Below are 19,278 nucleotides of genomic sequence, written 5' to 3'. Positions count from 1 at the left end.
GACTGGATGAGACCGCGAGGGAAAGTAGGACAGAAAGTGCTAGAAGGGAACCTGGGAGGCAGCACGTGCCCACCAGAGGGGGCACTGAGTCTTCTTCTGGGCACTGAGTCATGAATTATGACCTCTCCCCGCTGCTTGGGGAAGCAGATGGAGAAACTGAGGCTCAGGCGGGCAGAGTCTCCCTCCCTCAGTGAGCCTCTGCCCGCTCCGGCTCTGCATCCCCGTCTCTGTCTCTGTCTCTCCTCCCTCCCATTCTCCGAGTCTCATTCTCTCTCTGTCTCTCCACTTTCTCCGTCTGCGCGCATCTGTCTCTGACACGCTCACTTCGCTCCTTGCACGGACGCGCTCACGCCACGTCCTCCTTCCCTCGGCTCTCACTTCTCCGTCTGTCTGTCTTCTCATACTCTTTTCCTGCTCCCCCCACCCCGTCTGTCTGTCTCTACCGTCCGTCTGTCCCTCCAGCCGTCCGTTTCTCCGCACGCCCCCACGCAGGCTTTTCCTTTCCCGCTGACCCTCGTGGTCTGTCCTCTCTATTTCACACGCTGCCCCCGCCCCCCATCTCTCTTCCTAAACGAAGAAGTTCCTGGCCGTCGCCTCCACCTTCTCCCACCCGACCCGCCCTCTCGGAAGCTTTTCTCCTGCCTTTCCCCACCCCCGCACCCCCCCCCCGCCCCCGCCCCCCACGACCCGAGACTTCGTCCCCGTCCCCCTTTCCGGCTCCCGCCACGGCCTCCTGCCTCCCAGGAGGTGGTGCCGGGGACGCAGGCGACGGTGGGGGCGCTGGCGCTTCCTGCTTGGTCCGCGGGGTGGGGGCGGGGCGCTCAGGGACGCGGGGGGCGGGGGGGGGGATCCTCGCGCCCCGGCTCCTCTCTCTGCTCCTGTCTGCTTCCCTCCAGCGTCTCTCCCTGAGGTCTGCCTCGCACTCCAGCCTCCCCTTATCCTCCTGCTCGTGTTCTGGGGCCGCGTCTTTCCCTCCTGCTCCTCACGTCTCCATCCTCCTCTCCCCTCTGTCTCTCTGTCTCTGTCTCTCTCGCGGTTCCTCTGTGCCATTTCCTCCCCTTTCCATCCTCACTCTCGCTCGCGTTTTCCTGTACCTTCACTGAGTTTTTTCTCCTCACTCTTTCCTCCTCCGTCTTCTCTCCCAGCGCCCTTGAACCCGACCTTGGCCCCGTCGTCCTTCCCGCCCCTCCGCCCAGCCCCTCGGTGGCTCCTTCTTTCCTGGACGCCTGCAGCCTCCCCCAGCGGCCCGCGCGCCCCCGCTCTCCGCCCGGTCTCTCCATCCCTCCCGCCCCCGGCTCTCCCGCACCTGCTCTGCGGCGGCTCCTCCCCCTCCGGCCTTCCCCCCTCCCCGCCCCCATCCTGGTCCCGTCCCCCGTCTTCCTCCCGACTCAACAGCTGGGGAGGCCCTGGGACAACGGACAGCCGACAGGGCAGGGGCGGGGTCCCCTCGTGCTGGCGATATTTGATCCTGACTCGGAACCCACGGCCCTGGGGCTTCTGTCTCACAGTTTAGAAAACTCCTTTCATGTCCCGCCTGGTCCTGGACCAGCGGCCCCGGGTCCCTGCAGCTGCACACTCACGTCCATCTGTCTGCAGCTCATTGTTAGGGGGACATGGGGACACTGCCCCCAACTGGGAAGGGCGTGTTGTCACCAAGGAGAGGGCAGATGTGACCTTCCTTACTCTCTGTCTTCCTCTCTCCCTCCTGTACGTGTCTCTCTCTCTCTCTCTCTGCCTCTGTCTGTCTCTCTGCCTGTCTCTGTCTCTCTGCCTATCTCTCTCTTTCTGTCTCTGTCTCTGCCTGTCTCTCTCTCTCTGCCTGTCTTTCTGTCTCTGTCTGTCTCTCTCTGTGTCTCTCTGCCTCTCTTTCTCTCTGTCCCTCTCTCTATTTCTGTCTCTCTCCGGCTCTCTCTCTTCACTCTCTGTGTGTGTGTCTCTGTCTCTTTTTCTTTCTCTCTCTCTCCTTTCCCCATCCCCATTCCTCTCCTTTCCCCTTTATTCACCTGGCTCCTTTCTCTGTCACACCTGTCATCTCAGTTGTCACTCTTTCCTCCCTTGGTCACACACATGCCCACAGGGTGGCTGCTGGCCGATGAGGGGCAGGCGTGGGCCCGGCTGGGCGTGAGTGAGACCCTCCCTGGCACCTCCTGGTCCTGCTCCACTTCGCCCCTCCTCCTGCCTCTTTCAGCTGCTCACCCCAGCCGTCTCCTCCTTCCCGCACACCCCCCACTGCCCACTGTCCTCTCCATCCCGCCTCTGTGTGCGCTTGTGCACGTGCTCTGGCCCTGACAGGGTCTCTTCTCCCACTTCTGTTTCTATGCCTCTCTCCCCCTCCCTCCATCCTTTTCCCTTCTCCTCTCTTCCTCTCTCCACATCCTTGTCTTCCACACCCACCCTCCCTCACTACACGCAGGTGCATACACACACACTCTTCTCTCCATCCTTTTTCCTTCCTCCCTCGGGTCTCTATCCTTCTTGGTTCCTCTCCTCTCTCCCTCTCCCATCCCCCTTCCCTCAGCCTCCCCGTCCTCTCTCCTCTCCATCCTCCATGTCCACTTTCTCTCCTCCAGCGCTCGCTGCCTCCCTTTCTCTCGTCTCCCTCCACACTCCTCTCTTCTTTTTTCTTTCCCACTCTATTTTCTGTGTTGTTTTCTCATCTCTCTCTTTTCTCTCCCCTCCTTCCCTCCTGCTTCTCTCCTCCCCTCTGGCCTGAACCCTTCCCCTCCTCACACTCTCTTCTGTGTCTTCTCTCCTCCGTGCTCCCTCCTTCTCCCCCTCCTGGTCTCATCTCTCCTCGGTCCCATTTCTCTCCCTTCTTTCTCCTCCTCCTCTCGGACTCTCTCCTCTACATCGTCCTCCTCTCCCAGTGTCTCTCCCAACCAGCCTTTCCTTCTCTCTCCTCTCCTCCCTGCTCCTCTTCCTCCTTTCCCCTGAGGGGCCCCTTCTCCTCGCCCTCTATTTTTCCTGCACTTTCTCTTCCCTCCTCTCCCCCTTTCTCCCCTCTCGCTCCATCTCTGTTCTCTCCTTTCTCTCCTGAGTCTCCTTTTCTTCTGTTTTCCTACTCTCACCATCTTCTCTTCCTTCTCTCTCCCTCCCGTTTCTCCCATCTCCCCCCTCCCCTCTCACTCTCTCTCCCTTGCTCCTCTCCCTCCTCTGAGTCTGTCACCTCTTCTCTCTCTCCCCCCTCCCCAGTCTCCTTCCCTCTGCACCTTGTCTCGTCTCTGTCTTGGGAGACGCCTGCCATGCCCAGCCCCCTGCATCCTTGCCCCAGTTCTTTGCCCCTGTCTCCTGCCCTTCCTCAGGGCGCTGAGGTTTCCAAGTTCAGAGCAGACAGCGGACTCCCCCCAGGGATCTGCGCAGGCTCTGTGGCAGGAGGCGGGACAGCCTGGAGTGGGGCTGCCAAGCCGGACACCCCGGGTGGAAGGACCTTTGTGACACCCATTTTCTCTCTTTCCTGTCTGTCCTGCACTCTGGACACTGGCTGGAGGAATCAGCCCTGCCCCAGGCCCAGGAAGGAGGGAACGAGGCCCATGCTCAGAGACAAGGAGCGAGTTGCCCAAAGACACACAGCATGTAAGTGGCAGGGACAGGACTGGGTGGGCCCCCTGTGGTTGGCCAGGAATTGGCTCCTTCTGGACTCTGCTGATCCCTGGACGCCTGTCTGCGCTTGGTGACAAGGGGCTGCCTCCTTGCTGCCCCACTTCTGTTTCTCTGCTTCTTCCATCCACCATCTTCTCTTCCTCAGGCAGCACGGAGCCATCAGCACTGGGAGGACCTCAGCCGAGTCCCATTTCCTAAACACCAGCACCTGCTAGGACAGAGGCGTCACGGGCACCCCGGCCTTCCCAAAGGACCACCCGAAGGATGCAGGGCACTTGTCTCCATCAAGAGGGACCACACGAGTCTGCATGAGGCCTGACCTCCTCCGGATTGGTCCGAAAGGCAGTCGCAGACCAGGAGGAAGCTTCTATCGCCACCTAGTGGCCAAGGCCGGAACCGCACCCCAGCCATATTAGACACGTTGGGTCCCAACAAAAATATGGGGGGAGGGTGAGAACTTGCAAAATTCTGTAAAAATAAAAATGCTGACTCCTAATCAATACATAAACCTCATACTCAGCAGCCTTCTTGGTATGCAGTCTAAACCTCCAGACCTCACCTGTCTTCAAGCCATTCTATGGAAGGATTCGCTCCTGCTTTGCCATAAATGCATGCGACTGTGATGGGAGCCACAGGAGGTGGCATTTGGTTTACACAGCTGGCTAGGGAGCCTATTTCTCTGACCTGGACCCAAGTGAGCTTGTCTCCTTTATAATGGCATTGCTATGCCTTGCCGAATGGAAGGTGGGTGCAAAGATGAATGATTGACAGCTAAGAGCCCCAGTGACTGATTCCTGGTCCTCGCTATGGAGTCTCTCTAATGGGTTAAATAAAGGAGCCTATAGGATTGTTTCTAGAAGCCACATGCTATAATGCACAATTTGGGGTAGTAAGAGTCTTTAAAAGACTAAAATTAGCCTTATGCTGGTCATACGACTCCGTGCTAAGGACATCTAAATGCTGATATGAAACCCGAGGCTGGGAAACAGGGAGTTTCCTCAATGCCAGGGAGCAGGTGACATTTTGTGGGGCAAAGAAGGACATCCAAGGGGTGAGGGATGGGGGTGGGGGACAATCCCTTCCCTGACACTGGCCTTGCAGGTGCTCTCCCATCTTAGACCAGAGGTCAGGGTGCTGGGCTGGGGGCGCAGGAGGGAGAGACTGAGGGCTGAGCTCAGTGGCGACAGAGGGGAAGGATACAGCAGACAGAGGAGGGATGGGGCCGTGGGGATGGGCGGGTGAGAAGCGTGCCTGTGGTCTGGCCTGGTGGTATCTAACTGACTCACTCATTAAGGCTGGGGAGTGATCATTAACGAGGCTGAAGAGGAGGAGCGGATCAGAAACTAAGAGGCGTCATGAGGGTGCTGGGGAGCCATGGAGGGCCGGGAGCAGGGGAGGAGTGGGGACAGCTCTGGTGTAGAAAGCCCCCATGAGGGAGATGGACCGGAGGGGGCCCACGGGAGGCCAGGAGGAGGCTGGGCTGATGGTCCAGGTGGGAGAGGACACAGCCAGGGCTGGGACCATGGGGGCAGAGGAGGGACAAGGCAGGGAACAGTGGGGCAGGCAGAGCAGCACTGGGTCTGTGAGGCTGGGGAGGTGGTGGCACCACTCACGGGCCCAAGGATTCCTGGAGAAGCTCCAGCTGGGGCAGACGGGTGCCTCCGACTCCTCAGTGGTCCCTGAGCACGTCCTGCAGGAGCCGCGGGTCTGGAGACCAGCGGGGGCTCTGAGCGGGAGATGGGCTGGGGAATCGTCAGTGAAGCGAGGCTGCTTGGCCCCTCCAGGGTGGCTGAGACTGTCTCCCGGCGAGTCCCCATCTGGCGGTGTGTCCTGCAGACGCCTGCGCATGTGTGTGAAACGACGCAGGAATACAGGGATTTTCACAGCTCCGAAGGACCATCGACAGGGGACCAACGAAATCAACCCCAGCAGCCATGTCTGGGAACGAGGACGCGCTTTATATCGAAGATGGAAACCTCTCCAACTTACATCAGATGAGGGGAAAACGCTACAGCAACACACTTTTGCAAAACAATGTACATGCACATTTGCTTGTTTACACGGAGAGCATCTCCAGAGCAGGGCTGCCCGCCAAAGGGGAGGGGCGCCGGGCCGGCGAGAGCGGAAGGCTCTGTGCTCGGATCCCGCTGGACCTTTGGAGTTTCGCACTAAATCCCCAGATATCCCGGTCAAGAAAGTGTAACAGCGAAGGAGTCCTCCAGGGCCGGCAGGAACCGGAAGGGAAGTTTAACAAGGACAGAGCCACGTGGAGCCTGAACCGGCGCAGACACTGACTAGGACATGCCACGGAACGACGGCCGGCTGCACAGCGATCGAAAAAGTCTTAGAGGAAGAGAGCGGAATCAGATAAAGAGCTCGAGTCTCAAGATGTAAAAAAGGACAAAAGGGTCTGACTAATGAGTGGGGGAGAACACATCTGCAAATCAGACACGGGGTTAAGACCTCGAGCCAGGAAGGCTGCCCTGAGTGCATCGGGAGCAGCTCGGGGGCAACCTAGGAAGAGACAACGAACTCACGGGGAGTGCAGACAGAGAGGACACACATGGCGCCCACTGTCTCCTGCTGATGGAGGAAAAGATCTTAAGTTAGAACAACTCTCTGACACCGTTTTTTGTATTAAAGCTACAAAAAAAGCTGGTAAAACAATAACCCCCAATGCGGGCAGGTATGTAACACAACGGACACACTGGAGAACAGTGAGGAAATGCAAATCGGTGACGACCCTTTGGGACTTCTAGGCCATTTGTCCCAGGCAGAGGGGTGTGGCTGGCCCCCAGGCTGGCTCCGGGCCTGGCAGGGCCGCAGAGGGAAGAGGTGGGGCGGGAGTCCAAGGGCATCAGAAAACGGGGTGCACTGAGGTGTCAGAACGTCAGAGGCATCACAAGAGGAATTCCAAACCGTCAGCGCTGTCACTGAGCAGAGAACAAGGACGGTTCTCAGAAAACACCATCGGTGCGACCCCGCTTCCCTTGTTCTTGAGTCTGAGCGGCCTGTGGGCGGGGCCGTGGGGAGACGTGGTCTGGGGTCTTCTGGGGTCTGCCGCGTGGAGGGCGGGTCAACAACACGGCTCAGCTTCACAAACGCCGCGCGCCTCTGCCCGGCCATCCCCATCCTGGGCTTTTGTCTCGGTCACATGACATCTGCAGTCATGGGACCAGCACCGCCCGGCGGTGGCAGGTGGGTGAATGGCGTCAGTGCATCTTTCTGGAGGATGAAGGACGAGGCCGCCCTCTGAGTGGTGGCAAGGAAAGACCCCAGAGACACTGTGCAGGGGCAAAGCGGCATGGGGGGAGAGCATAGAGCTCAGAACTTTTGTGTCACAAAGCGGGGACATACACGTGCCCCTGTTGCTTGTGCAGGCAGACACGCTCTGGGGGCATGTAACCGGGTATCAGGGACTGCCGGGGGCGGCCCCCCCCCACGCACCCCCTTATGCTGTTCTGACCGTCGGGCCACGTGACACGCTACCGACTCATAAAAAGGTTTCTAATCCGCCACAGCAATTCCACCCTTAGTCACGCGTCCCCAGGAAATAAATTCACACCAACGAGCCTGGATGACAGCACTGGCTGGAAGGCTGTTTACAGCCACATCCGGCAGGAAGCGAGCTGAAGGGGGAGCCTTCAGGGAACAGTTTAATCGACTGCCACCCAACGCGGCAAGCGGCACACAGCCGTGACGGCGACGACGGCCAGTTTTGCCTGTTTCCGAATAACACGTCAAGTGAACGGGGGCCACCTGGACACCGTGACCACCTCGCAGCCCGATCCGCAGGTGCACTTGGCTCCTGGAAGTTGTCGCTTCTCAAAACATTTACACGTTTCCATACACTGTCAATGTCTTTAAATAGACAGGAGGGGACAAATGGCAAAGGCCTGGCCGTCATCTCCCAACGCCGCGTCCGGGGAAGACATTCCAGGCGGGGAAGGGATGCAGTTTACGTCATCGGGCCCTTGACTCCACTAAACATTAGTTCGTCTTGACTTGAAGCGTCACTACTTCGAGCCCAGCAGCCTGTGGAGGGCCCGGTGTCCCTGAAGTCACACAGGCCGAGGGCACCAGGCAGACGGAGGGCAGGGCGGGCCCAGGGCAGGGCCTTGGGGCAAGGGGCCGGGCACCCACAGCCAGCCCAGCCTGCTCCATGCCCTCAAGGGCAGATGGAGAGATGGGAGGCGGGGCCGATCCAGAGTCAGGCCCGATCCAGTGTCAGAGGAGCGAGGGTGAGCATCTACCCGGGGGCTCGGGCAGGGCGGGAAGAGGGCGCACAAAGGCACGGAGGCTGGAGAGAGCTCGGCACGTTCCCAAACTAGGGGACTTGGGGGGTGGGGGCCGGACACGAGGTCAGAGCTGCTCAGGAGCTGGCGCTCCATCCTGGGGGCACAGGGAAGCTTTGGGGGCTACAGCGGGGCCCCAGGGAAGGGGGGGCAACAGGGTCCCCCAGCGACAGGACAACCAAGGCCCCGAGGGAAGGGACTCCTGGGGACGGAGAGGCGGGAGGCTGGCAGAGCCTTCTGGGGATGACCAAGGACACGGGCACTCTGGGCAGGAAGGGGGTCCCCTGGGCAAAGAGGACGGGGCACTGACTGGCCCTGGGCCCCTCACCGGCCACTGCCCCCACCGCCACCACCACCTCCACCCCCGCCCTGGCCCCCGGCGTCCGGCGCTCCTGACATCATGAGGAACAGGACGACAGGAATGATGTACATCCACTGTGGGCCGCACGGGAGGATGGAGGACAGACAGACACAGAGAGACAGAGAGAAGGAGGTGAGCACGAGCAGTGTCGCCCAGGGTGGGGAAGGTGGGGCGGCGTGAGGGGAGGCGGCGTGAGGGGAGGGGGCCCGGGTCCCCTACGTCACTACGGGTGTGGGGAGGGTTGGTGGGGGGCAGGGAGGGTGGAGGCGGGAGGGGGCTGGGTCCTCACTCAGGCCTCCTGTGGCGGCGGTGCGGGCCCCGGGGCAGCAGGACGCAGGGCTGTGAGCAACACGGCCCCCCCCAGGATGAGGTGCCACTGAGGAGGGAGGGGCGCAGGTCAGGGCCAGCGGTGGCCGTGGGGGCCTGCGGCCATCGGGGAGGGCAGAGGTGGTGCAGGCGAGCTCTCGGCCTCTTTGGGCCTCAGTTTCCCCACAGCTCGCCTGTTAGGCTGTCCTGACATCAGGAGATGCTGGCAAATGAGCCCAGGCCGCACAGGCACGGAGCTCAGCATGAGAATGCGTGGCACGCTCCTGCCGGTGGCCTCGAGGCCCCAGCGGCACTGGCCCCCGCTGTCCCCTGCCCTTGCCTCGGGAGGGACCGGCTCCTCCAGCCCCAGCGCCCCCAGCTCCAAGGGCCCGGGCCTCAGAGCCGCTCTGGCACACAGCCCTGTCCCCTCCTCAGCTCCAGACCAGCCTCCTGGGCACCTCCACCCAGGGCCTTGTCACCCCCAAATGCCCCTCCCCAAAGCCGCCCGCCTCCCGGGACCGGCTGGAGGACCCCACCCGCCCCCTCCTCTCCGCACCTCCCTGCTCCTTTGCAATCTCTGCCATCTTTCCCTCTCCAGCCTCCAGCCCCAGCCCCGCGCAGGCTTCTGGACCTCCGGCCCGGCCTGCCCCCAGAGCTGCCCCACCCCTCCCCTGACCACAGCCCTCCTCACGGCACGTCCTCCAAACGGGCCTCTAATCAAGACAGACCCTGCCTGTGCCGTCCGCCCCCAACCCGCACCCGAGTGACCGGCCCCATGACCACTGCCCCAAGATGACACAGGCGGGGGCAGGCGTGAGCGTGGGGCTCCACTGGCCTCACCCTCTCATCCAGGCCTGTGCTCAGCCCAGGTGCCAGAGGAACGTGCACGGAGGCCCCAGGGGAGGCAGGGAGGCCTCACACCACAAGAGACCCAGAGGATGAACAGGCCCGAGGGCCCCGGGAGAGCAGGGCAGAGGGCACTCAGCACGGAGGGAGGGGGCCTGCCGGGAAGGGGCGGGGGCAGGAGCCGCACTCACATATTTGGCGAAAAAGGACTTCTGCTCCTGGGGGTTCTTGGCCTTCTGGGCCTGCTCCATCTCCAGGCGCTCGATGAAGGCCGCTGTCTCAGGACTGGGGGGCAGAGGGGAGAGGGAGACAGGGTGAGGGGCCAGGGCACCCCGAGGCAGTCAGGAAGGGCGAGGGGAGTCAGGCAGGGCAAGGGGGGCCGGGCCGGCGCCCTCACCCTGGGGCCGTGACGGGTGGCTGCAGCTGCACCGAGGTGTTGAACAGCTCCAGGTCCACGTCCTCCACCTCGTGGCCCCGGCAGCCCCCGGGGTGCGTCACCACCGACACGCCCACCACGTTGCCAGCCACATCCACGTGCAGCGTCAGCTGGTCCGAGAGGTGCGACTCCACCAGGGAGCACTGTGGGGGGAGGCGGGTCAGAGGAGGGGGCCCAGGGGTGCTGCCCAGGCCTCCCACGCACAGGGACCCCCAAGCCTCCTGCCACCCTACAGGGCCCCTGAAGCCTCCTTCAAAGCCCTCCATGGCCCCCAGCCACCCCTGGGGACAAGCCCATGAGGAACAGCCTCCCCGGGGCCCGAGAGGCCCGGCACAGCCCTGTCAAAGCACCCACCACCTGCACTGTCCCCTCCAGCCTGGACACCCTCAAGGGCAAGGCCAGGTCCACATCTCTCCACGCCATAAATGCTAGGGCATGAGTGATGGGAGCTGGGCTGGGGAGGGTGGGAGGAGCGAGGACAGGGCCAGTCCCCTCACAGACTCACCGCGGGGACAAAGGAGGAGACGTAGCCACCGGCTTCCAGGCCATCAGGGGTCCCAGGCCGCCGTGGGACCCGGACACGGTACAGGCCATTCAGGGCAGCCACATCCTATACGGCGGACAGAGGAGAGTGGCAGTGAGAGGGACAATGCCCGCGCCCGCCAGGCCTTGACCCCCTCAGCCTCACCAGGCCTGCAGCGAGGGAGGCTCTGCCCCGGTCTTGCCAGCCAGCATCCCCCACTCCCCGGCCCAGTCGAGCCAGTCCGCCAAGGACTCCTCCCACTGGAGTGGGCCTGTGGTGGGCGAGGCCAGGAGCCGCTGTGGTGCCCTACCTGCGGGAGAAGCCACACGAGGAGAGCAGAGCCCAGCCCAGTGAGGGAGTGAGTCTTGAGAACATTTTCCCCAAAACTGGATCCAGCCCACCCTGCACCCAGCCTCCCCAGCTCCACGAGCCACAAACTCTTTGGGGGTGGCTGCGACAGAACCACGGTAGGAGGGCTGGTCAGGGTGGACCTCACCCTGACGTCTTCCACAGGAAGGTGCCCCCAGGCACGTGGCCACGAGGGGGAAAGCCTGAGTGCCTGCCTCCCTTGCAGCTACATCTGGCCAAAGGATAGAGTGGAAGTGGACTGTAGCAGCCTCTGCGAGCTTCCCCTCAAAGATGGCTGTTCCCTCTCCTCCTCCTTCTTCCCTTCCTCGACCCTGCTGTCTGGAGCCTCACCAGAGCCCTGGCGCCTCCCCACACCATCCCTAGGGAGGAGCCTGGCCCTTGAGGGCGTGAGCAGGGCCACAGGGAAGTAACATTCCCTTGTCTGACCACGGCTATTGTGAGGACCTCCCTCTCCTCACAGGCAGACCTCATCTAACCAACTGTAAGTGTCTGGGCCGAATCTGGAAGGGTGAGAGGAACTGATCGTATGAAAACTGTGGGGGAAGGGAGAGTGCCAGGCAGAGAGCACAGCACAAGCAAAGGCCCTGAGGCACACATGTCGCACTCCAGGGCACATGTCCCCCATGCTCCCACCCAGCCCAGGTCCCCTCCTCACCCGGAGTCGGCCCCGCTCCTCCTCATTGAGCTGCCGCTGTGACAGGGACAAGGTGCCGTCCTGCTGGTTCCAGAGCAGCGAGCCCCGCTTCCGGAAGTGGGCGTTGTCATCTGTGGGGAGCCCAGGCTCAGCGACCACCCCACCACTGCACCCCACTCCAGCCTCACAGTGACCAGGCTGCTTCCCCATCCTGAGCCCCCATTTTCCTATGAGCAAAATGGGGGACCCCCACCCTGTCCTGCCCTCTTGCCTCACAGGACAGCCCACAGCAGAGACCTGAACCCCACAGCTCCTAAGCCCCACCTCTGCCTTACCTGGTGACCCAGGGATGGGCACAAAACCTCTCTGGGCCTCAGTTTCCCCAGCTGCAAAATATGGGGCATGCAGAGCTGGAGAGCTCCCAATCAAGAATCAGTGGGGCTTTCTCAGGCAGATGCTGAGCTGACTTAGGGGTCTGCAGAGGGTCTCAGCTTCAGTGTTTGTAACAAGTGCCCTGGGGGTTTGAAGCCTCAAACTCAATTATTAGCCCCTGGGCCACCCTGACATCTGTGCTCTGAGAATCTGGACACCTGCTTGACTGTGGTTAGGACGTCTGAATTAATACACACAGCATCTAACCACTAGTGCAGGGTGCGGGCGATCCGTCAGAAAGTCTGCTCTGGGGGCGGCCCCATGGCCGAGTGGTTAAGCTGGAATGCTCTGCTTTGGTGGCCCAGGGTTTCGCCGGTTCGGATCCTGGGCACAGACCTAGCACCACTCATCAAGCTATGCTGAGGCAGCATCCCACATGCCACAACTAAAAGGACCTACAACTAAAATATACAACTATGTACCGGGGGGCTTTGGGGAAAAGAAAGAAAAATAAGATCTTTAAAAAAAAAAAAAGGAAGTCTGCTCTGAGGTTATTGATGCTGCCTTGACCTTTTGCACCTCGGATTTCTCTTACAGGGGTGGGAGTATTCAAGGCAGAGTTTCTATTCTCTTATGCCTTCTCCCCGTCCCCAGGGGCCAAGCTGTTAGTGAATGGACAGCGTGTCTCACACTGGGTGGGACCCAGACCCGAGATCCCGACTTCACCGGGCACCGCGTATGTGTCCAGGAGACGACGTCACTGGACTCACCGATCTCAAATGAGTGCTCCAGCAGCAGCCCCACCGGGCCGCAGCCCTCGCCCTCTCGCCCTTCCGCCCCGGCCTGCAGGAGAGAGAGAGGGCCCAGGTGAGGCCCGTCAGAGCCCTCAGCAGGCCAGAACCCACGGACTCCAGGACAGCTTTATTTTCATATTAAGATCCAGACACAGATGTTGGCCCACGATTCCACCAGGAATCACGATCTGGAGTGTCCCCAGAACACCAGAGCCCGCAAACCAGTGGAACCTTGCTTCCACGGCGACGATCTCTGGTTCCCTTCCATGTCCAGCATCAGAAATATTCGCGAGTTAAAGGGCATCCTGCGCTGCCTTCCCAAGCTCATATGCAAGCGGCCTCGTTTGCACCTTAACAGCCCGTGCAGCCACGATGCCGCCCGAGTTCCGCCCCTTATAAAGCGCATACGTTCCCACGCTGTCCCTTCCTCCAACACCCTCAATTTCTCCTACTTCTGCATCCTCCACTCTGCGTCCCCGCACCTGCGCAACCCGGTTCCAGATTTCAATCCGCGGGCTCAAAACCCCGCCCTCCTCATGCATATTCAGGAGACAGAACTCAGGTTCCTCGAGCGCCCTCCCCCCGCCTTTTTCATTTTAGTCCCCCCGACGCCTGATTCGCTAAGATTCCGCCCAGGCCACGCCTCCTCATGCATATTCATGACTGCGGATGCCTAGCTGTCCAACGTCCCGAGCCTGGGGCCCACACCTTCTCCTTCCGCGCAGGCTCGCTTTCACCGGCCCGAAGCCCAGGTCCCAGGACCCGCTTTGGGCCCCGCCCCCTCATGCATATTCACTAGAGCCTTCCGACCACCCCTTTCTCCCGGTCGTGCGGCCGCGCTTTCCATAGTGCTTCCACCTCTTCCCACCTTAACCGGCCTGAAGGCCCGAGACCCACGATTTCCGCCGGGCCCGCCCTCTCTGCAAAGCCAATGAGCACTCACCCCCCGCGCAGCGGTCCCAGGCCGGCAACCACTGCCTCGGGCTCGGCTGGGTGCTGCTGCCGCCATCAGCAGGAGCAAGAGCAGGCGAGTCGCGCCGGCACCGGCCGCCGCCATCTTGGCTCCTTCCCCCCCCGAGCCAAGGCACAGCTGTGAGGCGGCGCCGCGGAGCACGCTGGGAGGAGGAACGGGGGCATCCCGCCCCTCATGCGCCTGCGCTGGCTCCTTGCGTCTGCGTACTAGCGCGCGCCCGCTACCCGGGCCCGATGTCGGCGGGGCGGCCGCCCTTTCTTCCGGGTCTCTGGGCACCGCCCCCTCGGATGACGTCACAAACACGAGCGCGTCCTCGGCAACGGGGTAAAGCCCTGTGCGCCGCGTTGTGACGTCACAGAGCCCATGGCCCCGCCCCCCCGCTGTCTCCCGGGGCGCGCCCCTCGGGTTCCCAAGGGGCGGGGCGTTGTGATGTAGGGGGCGCGAGCTCAGACTGGCCCCGGGTGGAGCAGGTGAGGCAGAACCAGGTGGGATGGCAGGTAAGAGGCGGACCCGGGCCTGGGGAGGTCGGACCAGGGGAGGGATGGGGCCGGCGATGCGGAGACCGACAGGCCCGAGCCCCCAACCCTCCGCGCGGGACTGCCCCGGGCCCGCCTCCTGGACTGGACCCCTGAACTCCGCTCCTCCAGAACGCCCCCTGTTTGCAGCCTGTTCCACGGGCCGGCCCGGACGGCTCCAGCGCCACCTGAGCGGCGAATTCGACCAGCTACGAGACTTCCCCATCTTTGAGAGCAACTTCGTGCAGGTGTGGAGCCCCAGGACCCCCGAGCCCAAGCCTGGGCCCGAGCCCCCACCCCTGACTTGAGGGACGCCTGCTCTCCCTCTGACTGCCCCCAAGAACGTCGATCTCCTGGGATTCCTGACCGACAGCCCCGGTACCTCCAGACCTTTAGCTTCCCTATGAGCCCTGGCCTCTGCTTCCCTTGGTTCAGTTTCCCTGACTTCACACCCGTATGACTCTTGACCTTTGACCCTAGGATATCTGACCCTCAACTTGGTATTTAATTCGTTTGGTTCATGACCCTTAAGTCTACCAAAATAACTGAACTTTGATCCCTCCCCAGTGCTGCCCACCATCTATCCGGCTTCTAACCTCTGACCCCTGCCCCAGGTGACCCGATTAGGAGAAGTCGCCAACAAGGTCACCATGGGGGTGGCAGCCTCCAGTCCAGCCCTGGAACTCCCAGACCTGTTGCTGCTGGCGGGCCCTACCAAGGAGAATGGACGCCTGCAGCTGTTCGGGTGACTGCCCCACCCCAGCCTAGACCTCCTCCCCCCCCCAGCCCTGAGGCACCCCAGGCCCCCTGCGGCACCTGCCCTCACCCTGACGTCCCCCAGGGCCGGGAGCCTTGGATGGCTGCCAGCTGTCTCTGGGCTACCGTCCTCCCAGGAGAACAACAGGGCAATACATAGGGGCCAGAAATCAGGGATAGATAGACATGAGGGGGACAGTCCTCAGCCACACGCTGGCAAGGGTCAGGAGAATGACCATTTATGCAGTGCCTACTGCATGCCAGCCGCCCCCTGGGCCATGCACTTGATCTCATCTCTGACCTCATACTCTCCTATAGTGGGACCCCTTAACCCCATTCTCCAAAGAGAGAAACTGAGGCCCGGAGAAGAGAGCCGCTTGCCCAGGGTCCCACCGTGGGTCAGGGATGGGAACCTCAGGTCCTCGTGATTGCCGACCTCACGACTCTTGAGCTCCTGGGCCGCACTACACACTGACCCTCCAGGTCTTTGTTTATTCATTGAACAAGCAGTGCAAATACACTCCGAGGTATGAAACACACGCAGCATGAAATATACCTTTCTCCCTTCCTAGGCTGCCGCCTCCGACTCCAGCCAAAAATACGAGAACATTTCCATGCGCTTAGTATGTTTACGGAAACATTCTGCCAGTGGCTTTCATTTTCTGACCACACCTCACATTAATGAAAGAAAGAGAGATTGAGAGAAGGAAGGAGAGGGAGGGAGGAAGAGAGGAAAAGAAGGAAGGAGGGACTCATTGTCACATACTCTTACACACACACACACACACACACACACAGATCCACGGTCCTTTGTCTGCAATTCTCAAATCCCAGAAGTCTTCGTTGTAACTCCCTTGGTGGCACAATCTGATTCTGACCTGAACCAACTTAAGGCCACTTACAGCCTTTCCTTATCCCCCCTGTGTCAGTTTAAAACATTTCCCAAAGCGCTATTCAGCCGCCGCACGGTGCGCTGGCATGGTTTCCACAACATCCTTTTTTTCTCATTGCTCATTGCATGCCACCCACTGATGTCACTGCTCACTGGGTCGTGACCTCCAGTTGGAAGGACACCAGGGGCCATGCCATCGACCCTCATAATCTCCTCCAGCACCGCCCGCCGCCCCCCCGCCCATAAACATACCATCAAAGTAAAAACATTGAGTTTGCTCTGCAAGCTCAGCCTCAAGTCTCGTGCCCGGCTTCTCCCTTCTGACCAGCCTGCGGCCCTGAGCTGTTCTGGGCCAGCTCTGGCAGCCACAGAGCGCGCCCCGTCTCTACAAACAGTGCTGTGTGCCGCTTCCCCCTCTGCTCGCTCCCTCGTCAGCACTGGATCCACACTCATTTCCCATCAACATGAGCACAGCAGCTGATCCTTTTTCGAACATACACGACTGAGCGAACTCTGCCCCCTTGGCCCCAAGCGCGTGTCGGCCTCTTGCTGTTACCATGTGATAGGAGTGGCCTTGAATGAATGTCTGCCTCCAGGTGGCCTGGGTTCAAATCCTGGCTTCACCTCTTCCTCACGGGCTTTGGCCACTTTCCCTACCTGTGTGTGCCTCAGTTTCCTCATCTGGAACATGGGGGTGAGAGGAGAGCCCACCTTTCAGGGCTGTCGGGGGGGTGGGTAATAAACTGAATAAATGTTTGTGAAGCACTTGGAACAGCACTTGGCACAGGGTATGCGCTCTGTGTCAGCCGTTATTCTTCCATTTGGGAAAGATAATAGATCAAGTCATCTACTGAGGGACACTGATGTGTCCAGTGTCTTGGGGTTACAGTCAGTGTGGCAGGCAGGTGACATCCATGTGCGCAGGTGTGAGGGTGTCTGTAAGATGGATTCTGAGAGGTAGTGTTGTTGGTCAGAGTTGGGTATGTGGCTGCCTGTGTTGTGGTTAAGTACGTGGGTGTGACTTGGGCTCAAATCCTCGCTGTGTGACCTGAGCTAAGTTCCCCACCCTCTCTGGATTGTTTCCTCCTTTGCCTTGTTGGACCTTGAATCAGGCTGGGGGCCTGGGCAATTCACTTATTCAAATATTCAACAAGCATCCATTGGGCACCTACTGTGTGTCGGCTCTGGGTAGTAGGAAAGCAGCAGTGAACAGAACTGGACCAAAGTCTCTGCCCTCAAGCTCACCTTCCACTGGGAAGGCAGCAGCGCAAGTGACAATTGGTCCAGTGGGGTAATGTCTGTGGAGACATCAGACAGTGGGGGCCATGAAGCGGTCTGCAAGCGTGGACATGGTTGTAAACAGGCCGGGGGTTGCAAACAGACTTTCTGCCCAAGAAGGTGCCTCTTGAGAAAGACATGAGAGAGATGAAGGGGCCAAGCCAGGTTAGTGGCTGGAGCAAGATTTCAGACAGAAGGAACAGCCTGTGCAAAGGTCCTGAGGTAGGACCAAGCCTGACAGGTTTATGGAACAGCTAGGGAGGCCCATGTGGCTGGAGCCGAGTGAGTGAGGGGAGTGGGTGGGAGGTGAGGACGGAGAGGGAACAAACGGACAGATCCTGTAGGGCCTCAGGGTCAAGGTGAGGACTTGCTTTTAATCTGAGCCACGGGTGGGACGGGAGCTAACGCGGGTGTTGACCGGCGCCCTCTGGCGGCCGCGTGGGAACAGACGGAGTGAAGGCCGGGGCCGCGCCACCGGGCGGGAAATTCCGGAGCCTGGCCCTGGGTGGCGGCGGGGGAGGGAGGTACAAGTGGTCGGATGGTGGCTGCAGGTGAACAGGGAGCCATCAGGACTTGGTGGCGGGTTTGAATAAGGAGGCGAGAGAGCGAGGCGGGTCAGGAGCAGCTCCTTGAGCCAGGATTTCTGCCCCAGCGAGTGGGAGGATGTGGGTACGATGGGGAAGACGGAGCGGGGCAGCTTTGGGGGGTGGGGGCAGGTCAGGAATGTGGTTGTTGGGCATGTTGTCGGTCCGATGTGGAGCCAACGTCCGAATGGAAATCTCGAGTAGGCACCCGTCTGTGCGAGTCTGGCGCTGAGGAGGGAGGACCGGCGGGAGCCACAATGCGCTTTGCGGATGCAGGAGGGTTGGGGATGGGCAGCATTCAGGAGGCAGAGGGAGTGACAGAGGACGCCTTCCGGGCAGAGAGAGGGGCGTGGAGGGGCGACCCCGGGCCTGGGGGCCGGCGACGCTGTCGAGCCAGGGAGGGTCAGACCCTGAGGCCGCCCCTTCCGCCCGCCCAGGCTGTTCCCCTTGCAGTTCGTCCAGCTCTTCGTCCACGACGAGAGCCGCTGGCAGCTCAAGGTCAAGTTCCGCACCGGCCGCGCCTTCTACCTGCAGCTGCGCGCGCCGCCCGAGACCCGCGACCGCGAGTTCGGCCAGTGGGTGCGGCTGCTCTACCGCCTGCGCTTCCACTCGGCCCAGGGGGCCGTGCCCTTCACGCAGGAGTACTCGGCGCTGGAGGACTGCGACGACGACGAAGAGGACGAGGAGGAGCTGGAGCGGGAGGAGGTGGGGGCGGGGCGGGGCGAGGGGCGGGGCTGGGGGCCGGGGGTCCCGGGTCGGAGGGAGGAGGGGCTGGGGGCTGGACTCCTGGTCTGAGGGAGGAGGGGCTGGGGGCTGGATCCCTGGGTCTGAGGGAGGAGGGACTGGCGTTTCCTAACACGGCATCCCCCTCACCCAGCCTCTCTCCCCTTGACCTGCCTCAGTGGCCTCTGGGGAGGGAATGTCCGGGCCTGAAGCGGGGTTCTGCCAGGCCGGATGCCCAGATGCCCAGATGCCCAGTTCCCTTTAAGGCCTAGGGAGGGGAGGGGCAGCAGTCATGGAAGGTGGGGGCACTTCCTCTTGAGACCCCCCTCCCCCTTTCCTCACCCCCCCAGCCCCCGCCCCCAGTTTGCAGATGCCTCTCTCTCTTTCCGCAGCCTCCAGCCCTGGACACCAGACTTGACCCCCAGACGTCTGTGCTGTGGGGACTCTGATTCCTCCAGCAGCCTGTGAGGCCACCAAGGGACTGGAAACCAACGTACCCTACCTCGGGCGGGAGAGATGAGCTATTAAAGTTCGTAAAGAGCGGCCACTTCAGAACCAACAGCCAGGTCACCAGCAGTTTCGCCATCGTCACCAATTCAACGTGGCTGCCTCGCAGACATAGCTTTTCCGGTGTGTCTGGCTCAGCGTGGCCTTCGGTTCATGGTGTCTGGCCCCCGGGGCCACCGCCAAGACCTTGTGCCCTCCTCCATCATGGCTCCCTCGCTGGAGCCGCCTTCCCAGCCCGGGCTCTGGTCCCTCTTTGTCCCACTGTCGTTGCCACTGCAGCCGGCCTGCCTCGTGCCCCCCACTCCGAGTAGCTAGTCTAAGAGGACCCCCTCCACTGTGGCCTTGGGTTCAACTCTGACCTTTGTGGTTGCCATGGCAACGCACTAGCCTGGCTCAAGGAGCCTTTCCCACGGTCTGTTCCATCCGGGCTGCATTAGCCTGGTTGCCCCTCCAACCCGGCTGTCCCCATCGCCCACCGCAGTGACCAACCCCGCCGGGAGGAGGGAGGCGGCGC

The 19,278-nt window shown here is 61.3% G+C and overlaps 2 protein-coding genes across 4 annotated transcripts; one reads left to right on the top strand and one right to left on the bottom strand.

Annotated features, from left to right (window-relative positions):
* Window positions 1-5,539: 5,539 nt before the first annotated feature.
* EMC10 (ER membrane protein complex subunit 10) lies at window positions 5,540-13,613 on the bottom strand. 2 transcript variants are annotated; one of them, XM_070633231.1, is made up of 8 exons: window positions 13,480-13,613; window positions 12,513-12,585; window positions 11,392-11,501; window positions 10,350-10,454; window positions 9,806-9,987; window positions 9,600-9,693; window positions 8,546-8,632; window positions 5,540-8,330 (listed from the first exon to the last, which is right to left on the bottom strand). In XM_070633231.1, exons 1-7 carry the CDS (start codon window positions 13,591-13,593, stop codon window positions 8,546-8,548), a joined length of 765 nt encoding a protein of 254 aa, XP_070489332.1. In that variant the 5' UTR covers window positions 13,594-13,613; the 3' UTR covers window positions 5,540-8,330. The 2 variants fall into 2 exon arrangements, with proteins under 2 accessions (XP_070489332.1, XP_008508689.1); XM_008510467.2 differs by lacking the exon at window positions 8,546-8,632.
* Window positions 13,614-13,866: 253 nt separating this feature from the next.
* On the top strand, window positions 13,867-18,812 carry GARIN5A (golgi associated RAB2 interactor 5A). 2 transcript variants are annotated; one of them, XM_070633234.1, is made up of 5 exons: window positions 13,867-14,006; window positions 14,175-14,272; window positions 14,639-14,769; window positions 17,972-18,239; window positions 18,650-18,812. In XM_070633234.1, exons 1-5 carry the CDS (start codon window positions 14,000-14,002, stop codon window positions 18,704-18,706), a joined length of 561 nt encoding a protein of 186 aa, XP_070489335.1. In that variant the 5' UTR covers window positions 13,867-13,999; the 3' UTR covers window positions 18,707-18,812. The 2 variants fall into 2 exon arrangements, with proteins under 2 accessions (XP_070489335.1, XP_070489334.1); XM_070633233.1 differs by having other exon boundaries at window positions 13,878-14,006; window positions 14,157-14,272.
* Window positions 18,813-19,278: the final 466 nt, after the last annotated feature.

Source organism: Equus przewalskii, chromosome 9, assembly GCF_037783145.1.
Source record: "Equus przewalskii isolate Varuska chromosome 9, EquPr2, whole genome shotgun sequence".
NCBI classification, from domain to species: Eukaryota; Metazoa; Chordata; class Mammalia; order Perissodactyla; family Equidae; genus Equus; species Equus przewalskii.
This window is presented reverse-complemented; position numbering and strand designations above follow the sequence as displayed.